This window comes from Agelaius tricolor, unplaced genomic scaffold (genome assembly GCF_023055355.1).
Source record: "Agelaius tricolor isolate 1412-34295 unplaced genomic scaffold, bAgeTri1.0.p SCAF_11, whole genome shotgun sequence".
Classification (NCBI taxonomy): domain Eukaryota; kingdom Metazoa; phylum Chordata; class Aves; order Passeriformes; family Icteridae; genus Agelaius; species Agelaius tricolor.
Genome location: NW_027269271.1, coordinates 21,864,368 through 21,887,063, shown reverse-complemented (window position 1 = coordinate 21,887,063; position 22,696 = coordinate 21,864,368). Strand labels below are relative to the sequence as shown.

The 22,696-nt window shown below is 41.1% G+C and overlaps 1 protein-coding gene across 7 annotated transcripts in view; it reads right to left on the bottom strand.

The window, feature by feature from the left end:
• MAST2 (microtubule associated serine/threonine kinase 2) overlaps positions 1-21,591 on the bottom strand; it is a 187,856-nt gene extending 166,265 nt beyond the window's left edge. For 3 of the 7 annotated variants that reach the window (XM_071436627.1, XM_071436628.1, XM_071436630.1), the window contains exons 1-2: positions 21,186-21,591; positions 194-341 (exon numbers count right to left, since the gene is read on the bottom strand). In XM_071436627.1, coding sequence (XP_071292728.1) covers positions 194-341; positions 21,186-21,353 — 316 coding nt within the window. In that variant the 5' untranslated portion in view covers positions 21,354-21,591. Of the gene's footprint in view, positions 1-193; positions 342-18,388; positions 18,456-19,448; positions 19,578-20,624; positions 20,705-21,185 lie in introns of those variants that run through there. The other 4 variants (XM_071436633.1, XM_071436634.1, XM_071436632.1 and 1 more) reach the window with 3 other exon arrangements.
• Positions 21,592-22,696: the final 1,105 nt, after the last annotated feature.

Genomic DNA, 22,696 nt, shown 5'->3' with positions numbered 1-22,696 from the left:
AAGCCAGGCTTTTTCACTCTTCTCTACTGATATTTCTTTTTGCATCTTTCTCTTACATAAAATTTTGTATTCCCTGCCAACAAGAGGTCACCTTACCAGTGACTTATCAGTATCTTTTATTATAACTGTTATGCCAACAATGCTGAATCTTCTTTAATACTAAGCAAGTATCATACTCTACAAAATGGCATACCTGACAAAGAACTCGCCAAGCTACCTCTCCGTAGCTTGCAGTCATCTTGACTTAGCTGACGGTGGAGCTTGGTTTTCCCAGCAGATGAAAAGATGTCAGGATTGCTGAGCTTCCTGCAACGCAGTGGAGTGGACTCTGTTATCATCTCCTGGAGGAAGAAAAACACGCAAAACTTTGTTAATGCCAGCCAAGGATCCCCTGTCTGAAACGTGCAATCTCCAAAGCATAAAGGAGACTGTTCAAAAAAATACAAAGAAACACACCCCACCATCCCCCCAAAAAAATAAAAACAACAACATTTAACATCCCCCTCTTTGCCCTCTTTAGTGGCCCATAGCTGCACAGAAAGCACATCACAAGGTCCCTGTCAACTCTGGTCCTTGAACACCACTGCTGCAAGAAATACCATTAATAATAGTCAGAAAAATGCAATTATGCTACAGCAGTTCTTTTCTCTTACAGTATTTAGGACAAAATGGCACTGAGAAAACAAGCTCAGCTGTGATTAAAGCTATTTCCTGCTAAAGCAGAAGTACTTTCTCTGATCTTCTTCAATCTTTCTTCCATCCAGCCTATGAGTAACATACCTATAATAAAGAAGCTGTTGCAATGTCTATTGCAACCCAAAACTGCTATTATAAGTTATAGCTCTACGAAGACCATATGCATAACCAAATAATAACTAGGATAAGGATCAGCCTTTGTGTCATGTCTTTGTTATTACTACAAACAAAATTAGACATGTATTTGTCAGAAACACTCCCACACATGTGAATTCCTTTCACAGCATACAGCAAGATTTCAGTCAAAATAGCGTAGGCAGAGCAGTGTCAAGCACAACCATTTGTGAGTGCTTTTCTCATGCTTTTCATTGTTCTTGAGGTGTCAAACTCTCATTCCACGCCCAAAGAAGAACAACAAGCTTTGCTATCAGATATGGATTTGAAGAGGTGACACTTTCCATTATAGCCCATATAGATGAACTGTTCAAGTTCTCCCTTCTCTGCAGTGTGAAACACTCCACTTGTTTCATGGACTCCTCCATTTTATTTCAAATCCCTCTCATTAGCTATACAGCACTTCAAGCCATGCTTATCCTCATAAAAATCTCATCTGAGGCAGAAAAAAAAAACTTTCCCTACATGACCACATGATTTAACATAGTTTTAAATTATGCTTAAATCAAAAACTAGTTTACCAGTTACGGTTTTTAATTAAAATTTGCAGATTCAAGTCAAAATCTATTTCTAAAGTCATTAATTCAAATCTATTCAGTCTACAGTGTTATGCCTCAAACTGTCAAATCCAGACCAGGAGTACACACTTTAAAAACCTCAAGGGGAAGGGAGGGGAAGGAGATGAATAAAGTGGCTTTATATGAAAAAAAAAAATTATTTGGGATTTGAAATAGAATTCTCATTTAGCTCTGAGTCACTCATTCACAACCTTTCTTAGACCCCATCTCCTTCTAATCATGAAATTTTTTGGCACCTCATAATACTGAATAAGTTTATTACTGTTTGAGGGACAGCAGTGCTGTGCCCCACATCAGCCTCAGTGGTGCACCTTTCCCAGGCTGCTCTGGATACAGCTCCTTCTCTGGTTCAGGTCAGACTTTCAGTCACCACAGGGTCTAAACCAGATCACAGAGACAGCTGGGTACCAGAGCAGCTCAGGTCACTCAGCCCATGCAGCCACAAACAGTTGTGTTGGTGCAAGAAAGGGGGGGGCTCAAAAACAAATAACCTGGGGGGAATAGAGAAAACTGCTCAGCTGAAAAACTGTTTAAATCTTATGGTTCCTTGTGCACATCTTGGAGCAAAGAGTGTCACATTTTCATTTGTCTCTGACCTTCCCCACAAAGGTACTCAAGTCCTTTGTTTGCAGCAGGCTGTACTCTTCTCCTTTTCTGTCATTTGGAGAGCTGAAAAGGCATCTACCTGTCTTTCTCTCTGTACTTGGGAGTAAGCTAAATAATATTAAATTGCAGCATTAGCAGTCCCCCAGCACAGGGGACTCTGAAAGCTGCAGAGGTCAAGGGCAGAGAGTCTGTTTTTCTATTCAGGATGGTAGAACATGGTTATATTTGTGCATATTACTGTAAGTAGACATACAGAAACATGCACACACTTTTAATAAGGCCTGTCCTACACCTATAGTGTCTGAAATCTGGCACATGTTTACTATCTGTGACAGTCTGAAATTACCACACCTTAAAAAAAAACAAAAAACAAAAAACCCACGAACATGAGCACTCCAGCTTACAAACAAATTACTTAAGAACTTCATCCAGCCTACCCTCTCACACTCCTTACTTTTCAATTCCAAATATTCCCAGTATCCCTCAGTATCCAGCTACTTCCCTGAAACTAGTCATGTGTTGAAAGGCCCCATGCACATCAGCAGCAGTTAAAATTAAAATGTCAAAGACTAACTTGAAGTGTTCTAACTGGGACTTCTTTCTTCAAAGTTTTGGGGGTGTTTGTTGGTGTTTTGGAGGTTTCGTTTGGTTTGTTGTTTTGGTTTTTCCCCTGCAGGTGCATATTCACCTCCCTTTCAACACACACAGAAGCACAAACACACACACAAACCTCTCACCAATCGTTCTCAGTGAGCTGCAGCTAAATAAGAACATTCTTTCACATGGGACACCAGGTAAGGAAAGGCACTGAAGTCAGAAACCAAAGTACTCTCAGTCATGTTACAAGCAACTTCTGTGTTTTACATGTCTCCTTCCCCACAATATACAGGCAATGCTTACCAGGCAAGGAATGTGCCCACCTCCCTACCCTTCCCCTTTTCCCTCTATGCACAGTCTCCTTTTATTGGCAAAAATAATTACAAATTCTTAATGTGTCTTCTTGAGTTACAGTACACAAAATCTTGTAGCTCTGATAATATCTAAATCAAAAGCTCCCCAGCTGAAGGGCACACCTACTCCTAGCACAGTATCTGATCAGCTCCAGCACCCTGCCTACACACACCTTTGAGGTCAGCCCAGTGGCATAAGCTACTTCTCAAAAAGCCATTCCCTGTGACAGCTGTCCCCAGGTTCAGCTTTCCACCAAAACTACTACAGAGACAAGAAAGGAATAGCAGAAAGGTAAAAACAGCTTCCCACACTCACCAAAGAATCCAGGCTGTCTTCTAGAAATGAAGGATTTGGTACATATTACGTATGGAAACCTCTTCATGAACCCCTTTCTTGTTAAGCACATTAAACCCTTGGGCACTGAAGACTATGTAAGTGTTAAATGTCTGGAAGAAAGGGCCTCCAATCAAATTCTGCAGGTTTATATACTGTTTAAATCACTTTTCAAATAGATATTTTAAAAGTTTTTTAAGAAGTGCACTGTTCTGAGACATCCTATTATGTTTTTTAAAAACGCTAAGTGCAACATAGCCAATTTAAAATTTCATTTTCTAAGAGCCGTGTCCATATTGTGTCAGAAAAACAATGAAGAGGGAAAGTTTTAGCTTGATAACAAAGGAACTGTCTTCCATAAGACTGTAATTTCATTCATCCATCAAAACCCTGCTTTGATATTGCAGATCACAGATGAACTGCACAAAAATAGCAGATTACATTACCACTCTGAAACAAGGAAGGGAAAAACTAGAGGAAAAGATCTTTCCTTGTCCTTGCCCCAAAGCAATGCCTACAAAGAACACAAAATTCTTATACAACATTCCAAATTGATGCATAAAGAAACTCTTTGCAATGGTAGAGCAAAATTTTACTTACATGCTTTCAAATTACAAAATTAATCTATCAGAGCAAGTGGTTGAAGAATAGATCACATAGAACAAACTGCCAAAATTTTAAGGACTCCACTTCCACTTTTTAAAAGAAAAAATTTTACAGCCCTAAAGATGAAAGCATTAGTAAGCACGTAACACTTTACCCACACAGTGTGAAAAGGACTGTGAGCCTCTCTCCATTCATTTCTTTTCAAAGGTGATAAAGAACTTCATTTACTTTGGGCTTGTGGCTTTTGCCACAGGCTAAAAATCGGGTTCAAACACCCAGCTGATTCCTGCAAAGCTTAGGGCTGAAGATAAAAGCACCACATAATCTTGATTTGCTAGGCAAAGATTATTGCTATCACTCCCTACAAAGTGCAAACAAAAGTTTGCTCACATAACTTGAAATAGCAGGACATGAAGAAGAATGGCCAAAGCTTTTCTTGGCTATCAAGAGGCTCTGAATTTCTCAGCTCAGTCACTTACCACACTCGCACAGAAAAAGCACTAAAAGAGTTCTGATACTGGAATAAGTTTGTTCCTCTTGCCTGAAATCTCACATTGGGGTTATCACACTCAGCTGGATGGGAAAACCAGATTGTCACAGGGGATGCAGACAAAAGACAAGAAGCCAAATGTGCTTCTCAATTTGCCTGATCACTATATCCCCTGTTAAAAACCTGATCTGGTAATTTCAGAATACAGCTACAAGGATCCTCCTCAGCCCTCATTGCACAGGAAGAGTTCCAAGCAATTACAGCAGGATATAAAAGAACAAGCACTAAACCACTGCAGGGATTGTCAGAACCTCTTTTGTTTAACCATTGTTCATTTAATGGTGTTGCAGGAGAGCAGCACAGGTCTTTAATCTCCAAAAGGCAGGTGAATACTGCAAGTGTGGATTTGTTTTGCTTGATTGCCAAGTGAAGCATCACACAGACAGCAAGACTCATACATCAGCATCAGACCAATGCTGGGATAAAACTTCTCAAGACCTGTTTTTATGGCCTATATTTAAGAAGTAACAGATCATGCAAAGGGCACTTCCTTGCATGTAACTGTGTTGTAATTAAATCAAACACAAACTGCCTCACAATTTCTATGACAAGCAAAAGCACTCAATTGTGACTGACAAGTATTCAAGTCTGCAGGTTAAAGTATGTTAAACTGTTAGCCAGGGGGTGGAGAATCTACACAAAAGTTTTCCATGAACAGGAAATCCATTAGTAAGAAAAATGAGAAACCTTTTTTTATGAAGCCTAATGAGCATAACAACCTTAGGTCATCTGGAAGTGAATCCTAGCAAACTGTTGGAAGGAAGAATGAAAATTTAACTACAATAGACTAGCCAAGAATTCACTATTATTAGCCCATCTTGTAAGGAATATAACCAATGAGCAATGTTACTTGAGGGAAACTTAATACTTTCTGAATTTTTTGAAAGCACCAAAAATAGCACCAACATTGAAAGCTGCATTTTCTATTTTTTAACACAGTACTGTTTGTCCTTTAAAAGATAAAAGCTTATTGTGTCAGGGCTGTGTGCACATCTGAGAAGTATTCTTTTTCTTCTCAGCCTTTCCTCATCACTTAATATAATCTGTGTGCATACCCTTAATGAAAGATAAATCTGATCCTGTCATTAGGCCTGCTCTAATATACTCTAAAATACACTGAAAATTAAAGGCCTGGACAACAGATCACAGACCAAATATCTATCTATATAAGTAGCAATTAGTGCATTGGAATCATAGTATTTATGCTTTAGTATTTAGTGTCGGGTCCGGCTGTCTGTCTCTGCCCCGACACGGGTAGAGTGGTTCTTTGGTGGGCGCGATGCAAAGGACGAGTCTGGACTCTTCAGCTTTCGGTCTTCAGGTTGTTTATTATTTCTTATCTACAAAATTTTCTGTCTGCCCAACAGAGGTCTGATCTGCAGGCAGTCACAGGCACTCTCTGACCACCCACGGGGCGGTCATGTCTTTTTATACTAAAACCTACGTATACAATATTTACCTTTATTTCCCAATGCTTTTCGCCCATGTTGGCAAGTGCACCTTCACCATAAACCAATCTCTAAGTGCCAACATCATCACAGGAGATGGAGGACAAGAAGAAGAAAGAAGAAGGACAAGACACGCCCTGATCTCTCCATCTTGTCTCCATAACCCCCCTGTACCAAAAACCTTAAAGTCTATATCTCACCCTCTAAATGTGTCTCTTTTACACCTTGTACTCTAAAGTGATTCTCTTGTCCTCAGACTCTTGTTACTTCTGTGGATGGATCAAAATCAAGCCACCAAACACTCTTGGCAACATTCCAGGGTTTTCGAGACCCCCAAGGGTTCTCCTGGCATCTCTGGACATCGGGAACGATGTGCTGAGATCCCACATTTAGCACTGAAATTTGCCTTAACTTTCTAGTCTGGGCATTACACATTAAGAGGAGAGGGCCAGCAGTTTACCAGGAAGCTGGGGTGAGCCCACATGAGACCAAAATTATAGGCTAAATAAGAATTTTCAACTAAGTTTCTTTTTAACTGTATCTGCTTAACTCATGTACTTGCCAGCAGCACCCTGAAAAATGTCAGAGACAGCAGAATCAGGGAAAATTACAGTAAATCAACATAGACTCTTAGGGGCTATAATATACTGGTTTACAACATCAACAACAGAGAAAAGCTTTACAGAATGTATTGCATTTTATAAAAGGGTCAGTATTTAAAGGCAGAAAGAGCTCTACACTATTTTTCTCTGTAGTAGATTTATTTGAAGAACTTTGCAATAAATTCCAACATTCCTACAACAGTAAATATATAAACTGAACTTAGTGTCAATATTAAGTTTTCAAAATCACTGCAAAGCCAAGTGTTATTTGCCACAGCAATGTTTTGAACACATCATGCACAAATTTACCATTCTGAATGCCTACAGCTTCCTCTGCACACTCATCTGCAGTTGATGATACCACAGATGACAAAAAAGTTACAAACTCAAAACTTCATGTTAAAAAAATCCCAGTGTTAAAACCAAACAAACAAGAAAAATAAATGAATGTTCCCTAAAAGACCCAGTATCAGGAGCCTTTACTATCAGATACACCCTCCTTATCTTGTTCTTCAATGAGATTTCTTTTCTTGTTAACTCTTCAGGAGTTACATGGCATGTTTGATTAGAACAAATGAATGAGAAGATTTAATGTTTCACCAGGGAAGTTAGTGCTGTTAACTCTCTTGTGAAGTGTCCCAGCTGCAGGATCACGCGAAGAAGCTTGTTAAAAAGAAAAGGTAAATATTTATAACTGTGTGCATTATTAGCCCCTTTCTGAGGCCTATTGAGATGCAGAATTGTTTTATTCCTAATGGAAACACAGTCTAAGAGAGAAGGTAATTAATGATTAAATTATATCAGCTTGAATGTTTTGTCCTTACATGAAAACACAAATGCCTTAAACAAAGTATTCAAATCTACCTCAAGATCTCCCCAACAGCCAAAAGGGAAGAGTAATTCTTGAATTCAGCTCGTAAATGCCTAAAGCCAAATGAATTTCATCAAGGGAAGAAAAAGAAACAGAGCCTCTAAAGTCTGTATCAGACTTCACAGAGGCTCAAAGAAACCACTATCAATCTATCAAGACTCCAAACCCCACACCAGGCTCAGTAGCTGCACTCACAACAAAACCAGCCAGAACAAAGACACAGAGCATTAAAGGCCACATCATTCCTTTATCATTGCTCTTCTAGCATGAGTATTGCAAACATTAAAAGGTTGTACTGAGCAGGGAAATTAACTCCTGGCCAGATAAAACAAAACAACTCTATCATTCATCATCCTTACTCATATGCTGTAAGGATTAAAAGAAATATGACCCCCACCAAAAAAGGGATTTGTAATAAAACTTGATTTTATAAGACATCAAAACACCTTTTCTCTGAAGATTTTCTTTCAATAGACTCAAAGGATGTGCCAAGCATGTGATGAGTCCCAGCATCACTGACTAGGATTCCTGCAAGTTCTCTTGAGCATCCTGTGTGTTATCAAATTTATCTCATTTATCTTCTCTATTCTTATCTATGAGGTTTTATATGGTTAAATAGAGGTGCATGTTTAGATCTGCTGAAGACCCTAATCCACAGTATTAGCAAGCCAAACTTTTCTTGTTTGTTTATTCAGATATTTATTACACAGAAAACACTGAGCTTAAGCCCTGTTAGCAGACCTAGGCTGTGAGTCAGACTAGAATGGGAACTGCTCATGGAACCAGCAGCAGGAACAGCTGCACTTTCATCTGTGCAGGTTAAGAAGCCTATGATTTCTTATTGGCTATAAAAAGGAGACTTACCAGAGGATTCTGCAGGGCACCCTCATTCCCTGCAACTCTGATGGCTCACTTTAGAGCTTTCAGATCTCCACCTATATTGATTTTTGTGCACATGACATTGTCTCACTGTCTCGTTCACAGGGAAAGATCAAATCAACATAAAATACCTACCTATACCTGTGTAAACTCTGTTTAATGCCCAGTAAAATGTTACATGCCAATGAATTTTTATTTGGAATGTAAACTCCCTGGTCTTTTAGGAACAGAAATGAACAAAACCTAATGGTAAGTTTTAAGTTCATTTAATTTACATGAACAAACAATTGCTTCATAGCAATAGAACCAGGAAGGAAGTTTTATCTGATTTTATATATTTCAGACAGGAACCTCCAGGTTGAGTTGGAAAACCTAAGACATGTTATCTGTATTCATATTTGATTCCTGACCCAAAACAATATAGAGTTTTCTATGTCTAAGGCACAAATAAAATACATTTTAAAATAAAATAGTAGCTGAAAATACAAAGTTTGACAAGTGAACAATAACAGTGTATTAAAATGTGTGTGCTGTATAAAAATTACTTATTTACTAATAATACAGAGTTCTAATCTTGTTTTGTAAAAAGCAATTTCCAAAGAAAAATGTTAAGGTTCATTAAGTTTGAAGTATAATCGCTAATAAAAGTATCTATTGGTCCAGTATGAGATATTGCCTTAAAAAAATGTCCCAAGACTAAGGAGGCCAAAGGAAAGAAATCCATGTCCAACTGCTATTCCAAGGCTTATTTCAAATGAAGCTGCTTACAAAGAAAATTTGAAAAATAACTCATAAACTGAACTTTGGTGGAGAATCACTCAGGTGAGCTCAAGGGGGTTTTCTAATCAGACATTGAGTGGCTACTTACAGATGGGTAATACAACTTTATGACTTGATCATAACTGTTAAAGCTCACTTGAATAACAAATATTGCACAAAGCAAAGTATGAAACCAGAAAACAGAACAGGAATCCATTTTAGCAACACTAATATTTTTACCGAGGATTTTTTTCATGGATCACAGATATGGCCTGAACAGTAGCAGTAGTGAAACCAACTGTAGCTAGACAGAGATTACTGGCAAAATAAAATATAACAAGAATCAGTGGACTGCTAAAAGTTAAAACACTATCTGTTCATAAACATGACAAAGAGAGACCAAAATACAATTTAATCTGGTGTTATCATCACTGAGGAGGACCTCTATTGGAGCATGAAAAAAAAATTTTTTGTGAAGTTCCAATTCTTTGGCATCAATATTTTTGTTTCCATAAAGCATCTGCAACCTTCTCACTTCCTACCACAAATGAGATAAGCAGATCGATTCAGAGCCAAAAATAAGAAGCACTTGTGTGAGGTTTTTCCTGAGAACAAATTTTCCCTGAGATTCAACTGCAGATCTGCATGTACAGAACAGGGGAAAAAATTATCAATTTATTTTAAAACTGTGAATAAAATTACCAGTGGCATTAGACCTAAACAAAACTAAGTCAACTCTTGGACACACAATAAGAGTTTAGCCCTTAGCTTCTCGTCACAGATCCCATTAAATGGCAAAGATAAGCTAATTCACAATTCTTATCAATGTCTGTACAAACAAATGGAAACTCTATAATCTGCACAAAAGCTTCTCCTCACCAAGCAGGGTAATACAGTTCCATTACCAAGGAACAAAAGCCAAAATTTTTTTCAAGGACAAGACGTATTTCTTCTCTTCTGCCTGAGAACAGAAACAATGCCCAGTGTTGGGTTTATGAACAGCACTGTGCCTTGAGCTCAAACAAAGACTGGAGTCAGCAGACACTCCTGCTGAAGTGTCTGCTAAACTGGCAAAACAACCCTGGAAACAGATTCTCTTCTGTCCTAAAAACAGAGATTAATTTAAATGTCAAAGAATGTGCAAATAATTAAATTAATGAATAATTTAGCTTTCAGGGTCATATTTTTGTCACCTTCATACTGCACAGGTGCAATTTAATAAAGACCTATTTGCTACTAATATGTCACTGGATCCATCTATGCCTGGATATTTAAATATCTAAATGCCTTCAGCCACCCCAGAAGCCAGACAACTCATTTATAAGCTTTTCTCTAAAACAGTGATTATAATTTATTCATTTGTTCTCTGATCTTCTGGTGCTGTCCAGAACACTTGACATCACTTCTGACTTGATTCCCTCATTTCCTTCTAAAGGTCTTTACTAAGGCTCCATATTAAAATGTAATTTTTATGATAATAAAATGCTTGTAAATACACTAAATATTGAATGCTGTGATTTTAGCAACTAATAAACCTGTTTTAATTACTAGGCATTCCATTTTTGAGATGACATTTCCTTGCTCTGGGGCATTATAAAAGCTCCTTTACAATAAAACTGGAGTACGATACAGTCATGAGAGCTGCTGAGAGTCCTCAGTGAACAGAGGACACACAGCTACCAGATTAACAGAACAAACATCAAAGAAACATTGCTAGACATGAAATCATTTCACTATCAGTGCATTTTTTCCAAGTAGCACCCCACGCTGACATTACACACTCTTGTCTAGTTTTGTCTTTGCCAGAGTTTAACACTTTGCTTGCATTAGTGAAGTTGTATTCTCTTAAAACTGCATAGAAGACAAAGGTAGTTTTGTCATTTGTGTACTTGTTTCATAATGACAAATGGGATTTTAGGAGTGCAGAGAAACACAATTTGATCATTCTGAGCTGTACGCCCTTCAATGCAAAGAGAAGCAAATCTCTAGCTTAACACCTGGGATACCTGGAAATCATAGAATCATGTATTGGTTTTGGTTAGAAGAGATCTTTAAAGATCATCTTGTTCCAGCCCCACTGCCATGGGCAAGGACACCCCTCACTATACCAGGTTGTTTCAAGTTCCCTCCAACCCACCCTTGAACCCCTACAGATACGGGGCACCCCCCACCTCTCTAGGCAACCTCCTCCAGTGTATCACCACACTCTTGGTACAAAATTCTTCTTATATCTAATCTAAATCAACCCTGCTTCAGTTTAAAACCATTATCCCTTGTCCTATCCCAAGAGGCCCCACCAAAAGAACTCCACATGCACAGAGAGACAGCCTTCCTGGAAACATGGACCTAGGCTCAAACCACTTGCAGAGTCTAACTCAGGTGTTTGTGCAGACCTTCTGCACATGTATGACCCTGAGTGGGATGAAAACAATCTGCAGAGGCTGCAGCACAAAGTTCCCATCATACATAGCAACAGAAAGGCATATAAGAAAACTAATGTATTAGAAAACTAGGTTTTTAAATCATCATTATCAAGCTCAAAACAAGACAGCTGTATTTTTAAAGGATAAAAGGAAACCAGGCTTGAGCATCAAGTAATCAATCTGACAAGTACTGCATTTCACAGAAGTCTTCAAGCTTCCTGAAATGCAGCTGAAATGTTTTCTCAAGTTTTCATCCCACAGACTGAACCTCCCTCACTCCTTGGTGGATGTACCTTTTCCACTTAGTTTTTGTTTGTTTGCATTAACCAAGTACAACAAAGTGTCTCAAGTTTGGGTCTAACTGCACACATAATTTTAGTCTTTAGCAAAACTGCCTTCTGAATGCTGCAGGCCAGCATTTGTTTACCACTGTAACCTTTCTGTACTGTCTCTTCCATCCTGGAAAGACAATCTGCTCTGTGAACTCTTCCATCAAATCCCATAGGGGAAATTCAACAGGGATGGCAGGACCTACACAATCTATTACTGGTTTCCAATCCTGTTGTGCTAGCAGCTAACATGTCCAAGTGATAAACACACACAGTGTACATCCAGCCAATTTCCACAAGACAGCTCACAGCCACTGCAAGAAGTTAGGACCAGCTGAATGAGCCCCTTAGGAGCAAAAACTTCACTGGAAATCTGTCCTGAATGGATTGCTGGGTGTTTGGACAATGAGTAGATAATGGAAGGTGAATTCTAACAGTGCACTGAAAATCAGCTTCTTATTATAACTCTTGTTAAGTATTTTTAGCATTAGCTGAATTAGCTGATATGTTAAACACCTACAAGAGTTTCAGAACACAGCATGACTCAGTAAATGTCAAGACAAAAATTTGCCAAGTATCAATCAATTAACTAATCAACTTATTTTGGCTACAAACAGCTGAGAATGTTTATGGTGGATTACTTGTCACACCTTATAACAAAAATCATTAGAGAAAATCTTCCTATATAGATGGCTCATGAAGACTAAATCAGAAATTACATTTCAAAAATTCTTACACTCCCCAGAACCCACCCTCAACAGTGCCATCTGTTTCTGGAAATTTAAACATGTATATGGAATGTTTTGAATTGCTGTCTTGCTTTTACATTCATAAAAATCCAGACCAACTAAAAGGTTTTAAAACATGTTTTATTGGTAGAAATGTTTACTATATGTATAAAAAAAAGTGAAAATATTTATGATGCAACTCCAATAGCAAAGACAGTATTTTTTCCTGGAAAGAAACACAGCATCATCCTGTTTTCCATGTAGATAATAGACTCCACTCCATTAACACTAGACCAATTTCAAATAGCAAAAAAATTATAAGCCAGACTTCCAAATTATTGCAAGACCAAGCCATCAGTCTTGAACCCTCTTCCCTCACTGCACTGTAACATGTATTTATAACAGAACATTTGAAAATAACTTCTGACACATTACTAGATTTGTGGAACCTAACTGTAAGTTAAATAAAAAACTCACAAAAGACACAGCTTAAAGGAAGAACAAATAAAAAAGTTCTAAATCTGGTTTCAAAGGTAGTTTTTGAGTGTTCATGCTTCTTCCTTCAAAGAGCAGCATTTTTACCAGGCTTGAAACAGCACTACATCACTACAAAAATACACTAACCACAGCACACCATTATTTGATGTGGAAATGAAATCATTGAGACTCTATATGACCTGTCCATTTATCTATTGTGGTTCTTGAGGGACAAAGTCTTGCTGAGGGATAAAGCATTTTGGTTTATCAAATAGTTCACCAGCCTGGTGGTCTTCACTGCTTTGTTAGCTTCAGCTACTCAGCTTCCATGAATAGGAATTAAATAAGACTTAGAAAAACTTTTATTTTAAATAAATGCCTATCCTCATATCTACAATAATCCACTGCCTTTCTTATAGCACTAAAGCAATGTTGGCTTATGGCAGGCAGCATGGTCAATAAAAAATATCTATCAAAACAAAATTAAGAACTGCCCCTTCTAAAGACTCTTAAGAACTACCTTGACAGGCAGGACAACATTTACACTCTGGGCTGCAAGAAGGCAGGTGAGCTTGCTCAAGAAGTCAACTGCTAGGTGTAAAGTCAATACCACATACCCATTCCTCCAGCACAATAACACTTGGATTTACTATTTGGTTTCCCAAAGCATCCAGTCAGGAATATATCCAAAATCTTTGAGTGCTTTGCAGCTGCCTAATCCTAGCTTTGGACAGCACCCCACTGTTATCCTCAAGTGCTCTGTAACAAACAGTAAGCAGCAGCAGCTTCCCCCTTAAGGCTAATAATTATTCTAAAGGAAAGCAGTGCCACACCAAACCCTAGCACTTCTGACAGAAGAATTCTCTTGGCTCCTTCACTTCTATTCTGCTTTTGGACAAGAAATAAAGTGTACTGCATCTTTCCACCGCCTGCTTAGCTATTCTAATATGCAAGATATGAAATTATTGTGGCTAATACAATATTTGCTCTTACTCTTCACTTGTGACAGGAAATCGAAATCTCACATGGGCAAGCTGAATCATCTAAGCTGCTGATGCAATGCCTACCTAAATATTGATTTACACAACAGAAATTTGTCCATTAATACTCAACTTTGAGAGAAGTGATGATTCCATTTTCTCAGGCCAGCAAAGTGCCATCAGCCCTCTGGTGCCACTTTGCTCTTACCCAACAAGCCCATTGCAGAATTGGTCACTTGACTCCACATCCCTTTTGTCGGCATCTGGATTTCTCTTTTGGCTCAATTCTCTTATTATCTAATAAGCACATTACAGAATTGATCCCTTGATTCTATTCCACTCTGCCTGCTTTTAGATGACTCTTTCCCTCAGTCACTTTTTCAGCACCCCATATTTTTAAACATTGGTATGAACACAGAAGTGAACTCAGAGGAAGAGCTTGCCTGGAGCTGCCATCTCTGTTTGATGAGGGCACAGAAAGGCAAAACTAGGGCTAATGAAGAAGTCAGGTAGAAGCAGCTCTGGGATCAACAAGAATCAGCTTATGGCAGGCAGTGAGACACACCTATGGGGCACTGACAGGTTTGTTCTTTCTGATTTCTTTTCCTGCCTCCTCAGAAAAAAGGACCAAGAAGAAAACAAAGATAGAACCACATATGTCACAAGAGAACATCTGATTCCTCCACAGCTACACCCTGGCCTCTTGACTACCTTTGTTTCTCCACAGGAAAGGGAATAAACTTCAGAAAATAAAGTCTGAGGATAAGTAAGAATGCCTGCCAGCCAGCCATGCACTCTGGACTCTGGTTAACCATATTAGAAGCTCCACAGGCTAGAATTGTGCTTTTTAGTAGAAAACAGCACTTTTTTTTTTGCTTTCTTCCTGCCATAAGAAAAAGAGCTAGACAGCAACAAAGGAAGATGAGAAAAGGAAGTTTGACGTCTGCAAACAGTAACTGAGTTTTTACTGGCAACTTACAATCACAACTTGTAATTCAGGAGTCTTTACCAATGTCCTCCTTAGGAAATTTCTTTAGCTCCCTTGACAAAACAGACACAGGTCAGAACTACCCTAAAATCAACCCTAAACAATTTCACAGAACAGGTGGTAATAACCATTTATATAAACAGATGATTCCTGATCTTCTACAAGTTAGCAGTACTCCATCCCTCCTTTAATAAAAAGGGCCATGATGTTTACAGAATATATTTGGCTATGATTAAGCTATACTTGCTGTTATAGAATATTTAATGTGAATAGTAAAAACTACACTAGATTGCAAATGCAATCTGCATGGCTAACAGTAAGTCCATTTGATTCAGTTTATGTGCTTGAATTTTTAAAATAAACCTTCATCTTCTTCAGATTAAGTTTCATCCCAGCCTGTAGGTTTTGACATGAAGTTATAAAGAACAGCTTTGAGTGTTGTGAGCTGTTACCCACAAGGTCCATGACTGGGAGAGCTGCAACAGAGCTCTGATCAGCAGCCTGAGAGCCAGAGCTGTAGAGAAAACTGAGAAGCAAAACGCCAACTGAACTCCAAAAACTTTATTCTTCACTTGTCAATCAAAAGGGAAGACTCATGGTAGAAATAACCAAAGAACACCAAACTGTTCTGCAGTCTACATACAGAGCTCATCACAACAGGGGTACTGCCTTTACTAGCACTGATGACCTAGAGGGAAAAGAAAAGAAAACACTTAGTATATTTGAAGTACAGAAGTTCTAATTAGGAAAAAAGAAAGATCTCTTCAGTTTCCAGGCTTGCCACGCAGCAAGGAAAGCATGGTAACAGCTTCTCTGCAGTTGTGGAGACAAAATAAATCTGAGTAGCACTCTGGGGTTTGGCCAGTTTCTCCCTGCTGGTCACTGACTGCTTTCCAAAAAAGAACAGGGTGAGAAGTCAGTGGAAAAGATCCTTTGCTATTCCTTCCAAGAAAAAAAAAAAAAGAATCAAAATATAATGACAACATGAAGGGAGTAATAAGCTTTGTAACCTATCGTTTACAAGTAGTCTTGGACCAATTTGCATGATTTTACTCATAGATGGAGGAGAAATATCCACATATGCATAATGTTACAAAACCCTCTCTCATATGACACACCCAACTGTGGTAATGCAATCCCCAAAATTGCAAAAAGACAAGTATCCAAAAGTAGTGAAGGAGGAAGCTTGTCTGCGATCACACTATTCCAGGCTGCTGCCAGAGTATTACCTGGGTTTGGCAAACACTCCAAGAACAATCAAGAGGGAAATGCACAGAGTTCTAGAAGCAAAAGAACTCAGTGCCTTCTGTTCCAACCAAAGCTCAATTTTACGTTTCAAATACTTCTACATGGAATAGAGATCAGATAGTAGAGAATTTTTACTGCCTGTGCTAGCACAAGCATATTCTGCAGCTGAAAGTTGGCCATTAGACAAAACAAGCGTTGAAGTTAAGATGTCGTTTAGTTTTCTAACTGCAGGAATAATTAAACATTGGCAGAGCTTTCAGAAGAGGTGACAAACACACCATGATCTAATGCTAAGATAAGATCAGTTTCTAAGAGAGATGTTTTAATTTATCTTTCAGGAAAGATCCACAGACAGCACACTGGATAACCTCAGTGCTCTATTTTGGCTTTGGGACAGAAAGATCTAAAATGTTTCTAAGACAGGTGGGGGAAAAAAAAGGAATATTTTTGTTACTCTCAGAAAGTTTGTAGCACTACAGTTCCTAGAGACAGTTATTGTTAAATGAATTGATTGTAACTCAGTTAGCTTGTTAAAAGCTCAGGAAATACTTTGCATCCAAGCAGAAATTGGTGGCACACCTGGCCACCCACAGCAATAGTGGGAAGCTTGTCAGAAGTGATAGGACCCGTTTCTGTTCCCTCACCTTGTCACATATCCAAGCAAGCACCCCTGGGTTGCACTCCCTAATTCCCTGCATGCCTTTAGAGCAGAAAATGTCATTCAGTGATGCTCAGTGCTCAGTATTCTATGTTTTTACTCTCTCTCAACCTCCATCCCACTAGACCTGTGACAATACTTCAGTTTTCCTCACCTCTGTTCATCATCGCTCTGCTTTTAGAGGAATACAGCATTTAGATTTGTTAGGGACACATTAGCTCCCACTCCTCGTGGAAAAAATAACAAAGACATTCCACACAGACAAGTAAAAGCAAGCACCATGCATTTGCCCCATTCCAATGTTCTCTTCGATTCAGCTGATTTCAGGTGTTTTCCTCAGGTGGATCCAGCCTACCTATTAAATAATGTTCACTCTTAATCTCCTCCTTTGCATCTATTACATCCCTTGGGGAAAAAAATATGAAGTACAGGCATTACCTTCAGCATGAAGATCCACCTCTTGCAAAGCCTGAGTCATCACTTGATACCAGAGGACACAGCGAGTTGCTGTTTGCTACCTACCCCCTGCAGACCAACCACGACCTTGTACACTTCCATCAAAACCTCTAGAGCCATCTCCTCTAGAAACTGAAGAATCCTTTCTATGGGGACTTAGTCTTCTACCTGAAGAAAAAATGCTAATAAAAGCAATTCTGACAAATATTGGCTATGATCCACGTCAAATCTTTCACTATAAATATCAGTAAATCAAATTATGTCAGCATGATACGGAAACAGCCTAGTGCTTGAAATGTGCCTCTGGATGAGGGTGACAGTCATTGATGAGCAACAATCACTTTCACCTCAACTTCCCGTTTTTCTTCTTCAGTGCAGTCAGCAATCATACCATGATTAAGCTGATCCTTTACTGAAATCCAAGTGGGCTGTGTTTGACACAGATGCCCTCAATCAATGAAACTAAAATGTCACAGAGTAAGAAGGACAATTCAGTCATGAATTAATGACTGATGAACAGGAAGTAAGTTGGAGCCATTGGCCTTTTTCCCAAAAAAGAAGGATCACCACTGGAGTTTCACAAGGGTCTCTTCTGGGATCAACACCTTCCATATTTTAAGGCAAAATCTAGCAAAGAAGTTTGACACTTATGTGACAGAGTTTGCTGACAATGCTTAAAGTTATTGAAGATTGCAAAAGCAATGACCAAAGATCTGAAGAAGGCTTTAATGATACTTTTTAAGTGGGCTGTAAAATAGCAGGTAATTGTAAATTTATGCATAGTATTAGAAAACATGTACACGATTACAAGTTCTGAACTAGGTATTACCACTTAAAAGAGTGACTGGAGATACTATAGTTCCACAGAAGTGCCAATTCAATGCCTAAAGATTGTCTAAAAAAGCATGCAGAAGATTAAAGAATGAAATCTAATATGCATGTAAGTTTATTGGGCAGCATATGCTGAAATACTGTAGCTGGTCCTGGTTATTATAACCCAACCCTGTTCCCTGGATTCCTGCATCACTGTCTCCACTCAGAAACATACCTGCAATAGGTGCAAAGAAGACAGCAAGGACATTGAAAGGGTAGAGTAACTTCTTTCTGAAAAACCTCTGGAAAAGTCATAAGCAAGGGATGGTAAATAAAAGTCATCAACCCATAAAGCACACAGAATAACATAGATTCTCCTTTTCACTGCATCTTCCAATACAAGAAGGTACAAGCAAGGCATGAAACCAAGCAGGCAGAAAGTTTAAAAGCAAACAAAAATAAGTGTTTTTTTCCACACAAAATGTGTTTAAACCCTACAACTCAGCCACAGGATGTTGTGGATGCTACAAGCATACCCAGCTTCAAACACTAATTGGACAAATTCATAGAAGAAAAAACCCACTGGGGGCTCTAAAAACAAATATCACCTCTGGTTCAGGAAACCTATGAGCCACAAATTACTGGAGGCTGGGAGAGGCATTTCCTCAATATACACTGTACTCTTCTCCAAGCATCTGTTCTTGGCAGCTGGGAGAGGCAGGATACTGGGCGAGAGGGATCTTTAATGTGCCCAAGCACAGCCACTCTTAATTCTTGCATAACGCACGAGAAAGCGCAAACATTCATCGTGTGCACGTCGGAACTACAAGCAGAGCAAAGGACCAGATTTTCAAAGGCCTTAAGGTCAGTACAGTGATTAACTGCTGCAGTCACAGCTTGATATGGATTTTTTTTCAACACTGGAGTAGCTCAGCCTCTCCCAGCCACAAACTTGTGCAAATGTATGGCAAACAAAGAGATCTGAATTTAATCCAGAATGGTTTGCTGCAGCTGTGCACACTGTTGCACTGGCACTGCTGAGGGCACATTACAGACTTGGGAACAACTGGGCTACTTAAATCAGAAGGGCCCCAAAGGAAATACTTGTCAAGCTACAGGCTGGATCAGTGAAAATGGAGTGTCTCACTGTCTTTTGCATCTCAGAAGGCCTTTTTTACCACACGCACACTACCAACATTTAAATAAATGCTGAATTATTGGTATTCAAGACAGAAATGCTGTTTGTCACATTTGTCCAACACACCCATTTATTTGCAGCTGTTTACCACACTTACAAAACCTTAAATGAAAGACAAAAGGGGAGAGAGGATGAGAGCTTCTCCTTAGAAGTCTGGGGAGTATCTCACACACAGTTGAGTTTCTTAACTTCAGCTGAAAAATTCCTCTTCCAACACACCGAATACCTGCCAGCACACAAAGATCTGTTCTTACAAGTCACTTCAGGTCCTAGTCAGAGCGCCCAAGTTAAACACAGATTGGCACTATTTCCCATTAAAAAGCCAGGTGCATCTCAAAAACTGACACTTCTGAATTTGCACCTTTCCTGGTTTGCAGCACTGGGGTTGTTTCAGTGAAACTGCCCAAGTGTTCAATACATTATTCAAGACATAGAATGTTCTGTGTGTACCATTTGTAAGTTTCATTCACACCACCAAGAATGGAAATAATTTCCTTCAATTTCCATGTCAATATAATAAACAATACATCAAAACAGTACAACAAACACCTTGTTGCTACATTTGTTTGCCCTACAAATTTGCCCATTTCACAGACAGCTGGGAAGATACCAGGTGACCTCTTCTGATTTTAGATTTTCTTCCCTGAATGAAGACTATAGTATTCCTTAGTTGTTTCGGGAAAGAATAAACATCAGAAGCAGCAGCCCCTTTTAACCACCTGGCTTAACAAAGCACTAGAGAATAAAATTATAGAGGTCTCTTCAAGGGCCCAGTCTCATAAATCTGTATTCAAGAGATATCCATTAGTCAAAGCCAAAATCCAAGGCTCCCATAATTGAAGGCAATGTAATCCAGCTTTTCTAGGGAAAAAAACCTAAGAAATTATTTTTTAACAGCATAAACCTGTGCATCTGCAACAATGACATAAACTTAAAACACCTTTTTGACAAAGAACCTAGATTTTCTCTTTGCTCCAAAAAATGGCAAAGCACGGCAATGAATTACTGCATCCCAGGAATCTTCATACTTGTGATACTTTCTCTTCAAATAAACAAAAAAATAGCATTAGTTCTCACCTACATTTTTTCACTGCAAAGTGTCATCTCCCATTTTTATCTCTTGTAGAACTAGGACCTACCAAACCAAAGTGCTGATGATCCTAAACTTGATTTAGTATCTCTCTGGTCTCTCATCCTTGTAATCCTAAACACCAATCAGTAGATCCTATTTTTGTGGGTATGAAAGACATGAAAGTGGACATGGTGAACTTACACACTCTCACATGTAACAAGCCTGCGCATTTTCAAGTCTCTGCAAAGGTACGGTATGTTTCCTAAACAAACCACTTCTGGAATTAAGACCTAAAATGCTGGAAAACGCATCATAATTACCATCGCGATTAGGAGTGACCCACAGAGGGTTACTAGAAAGATGTACTCTGCGATTAGTAACACCAGCCAGCACACAGCACACACCCGACTCCACTGCATCCTCCCCCGCCTTCCGCGGCACGCGGGCAGACTCCCGGCACCGCGGCTCCCGCAGCCCTCACTCACTCACTCACTCACTCACTCACTCACTCACTCACGCCACGCCGTCAGCACCGACACGGACACGCCACCGCTCCCACCCTCCGCTCTTCTGGGGGCATCTACCTGCGGCAGCCGCGCACGGAGCGCGCGAGGATGCTCGGGGGCTGCCGCCGCACCAGGCGCCGCCGCTCCCCCCCGCCGGAGCGCCGCGGTCCCGGCCCGGGGCGGGCGCGGACCGGCCCCGCCACGCGGGGCGCGTCTCCATAACAACAGCGACCCCCGCCCCACGCCCCGGCTTTACCCGTTCCGCCGCCCCCGCGGCCCGGGCATCCTCCGGCTCCTTCCTGCCGCCGCCCCCCAGCAGGGCGGCTCTGCGCTCCGCCGCGGTGCCGGACACCGCCCGCCCAGGCTCCCTCCGCGCCGGCGGCGGCGGCGCCGCTTTGTCCCCCCGAGAGCGGCCCTTCCTCATCGCGGCGGCTTCGGCGGCGGCGGCGGCCGCTTCTTCTTCTTCTTCTTCTTCTCCTCCTCCTCAGCGGCGGCGGCGGCACGGCCGGGGCCCCATAGCGGGCGGCGGTCACAGAGCGCCGGGGCGGCGGGGCGGCCGCGGGCACCTGCGCGCGGGGCGCGCGGGCGCGGACATGCCGCGCGCTCCCGCTCCCGCCGCCTGTCAGCGAGCGCGGCCGCCGCGGCACCGCCCCCCTCCCGCCCCGCGCGCCGCCTGCCGCCCGCTATCGCGAGAGCCGCGGGAGGAGGAGCGAGACTCGTGGGCGCTGAGGGCGGGCGGGTGCGGGGGTCCCCGGGGAGGCTCCGCGGCGGGGTCCGGGCTGGGCTGTCCCGGCCAGCGGTGGCCCTGCCGGGCGGAACAGCCTCTGCATGCGTGCCAGGGCTGCCTCGCAGGAGGAGGCTGGGCGGTGTGAGATGAGGATGCCTCTTGCGGGAGTGTCGCGCGGGCGTGAGGGCAGCGTTCGTGTCCCACAGAATCAGTCTCCCTCCCGGTGGATGTTCCTAAGCCGTCTGGATGCCATCCAGTGCCTCGGGATCTGGGGCAGGGAGGTTGGAGCAGATGAGGCACTGTGGTCCCTTCCAGCCTGAACGTGCTGTCACTCTGCGATTCTACAATTCTGTGGATCACAGAGTGAGTCAGGCTGGACGGGACCGCAGTGGCTCATCTGCTCCAGCCTCCCTGCTCCAGCACGAGGCACAGGATGGCATCCGGACGGCTCTGGGACATCGCCCGGGACGGAGACTCCACAATCTCTCTGGGCAATCTGTACAGGTGTGTGGTCACCCACAGAGTAAAGTTCTTCCTCGTATTCAGGTAGAACTTTCTGTGCGTCATCCTGTCCCTATGGTTGTGATCCGAGATCAGCTCAGATGTCCAGCACAATCCAGCTTCCCTGTCAATAAATTCTTAATTGTCCGTGAAAATCTCAGGAGGGTGCAAGACCTTCCAGATGGTGTTACACGTAGACAGTCGCATTGGAAAAATGCCACAGACTTCCTCCAGCGAGACACGGTGGGATCCAAGCCCCAAATCCGCAGTGCCCAGGCGAGTGGAGAACGTCTGGGCATCTCTCATCTCTCCACAGGAACTCTGGGCTGCAGGAAAATGTTCACCAGCTGTGCCCCTCCACTTCTTAGGGTGTGGATTAAAATGTAGTTCACCATCTTAGCAGAAAAGACGAACCTTCAGAGATTCATTACCTCAAGGAGTAGTAAGAGAATGTCATCACCTCGTGTTCCATCTCAGTAGTTCACACCCTCGTGGCATTTTTGGTTTTGCAAATTATTTCTTGAGGGTTTAAGTTACCA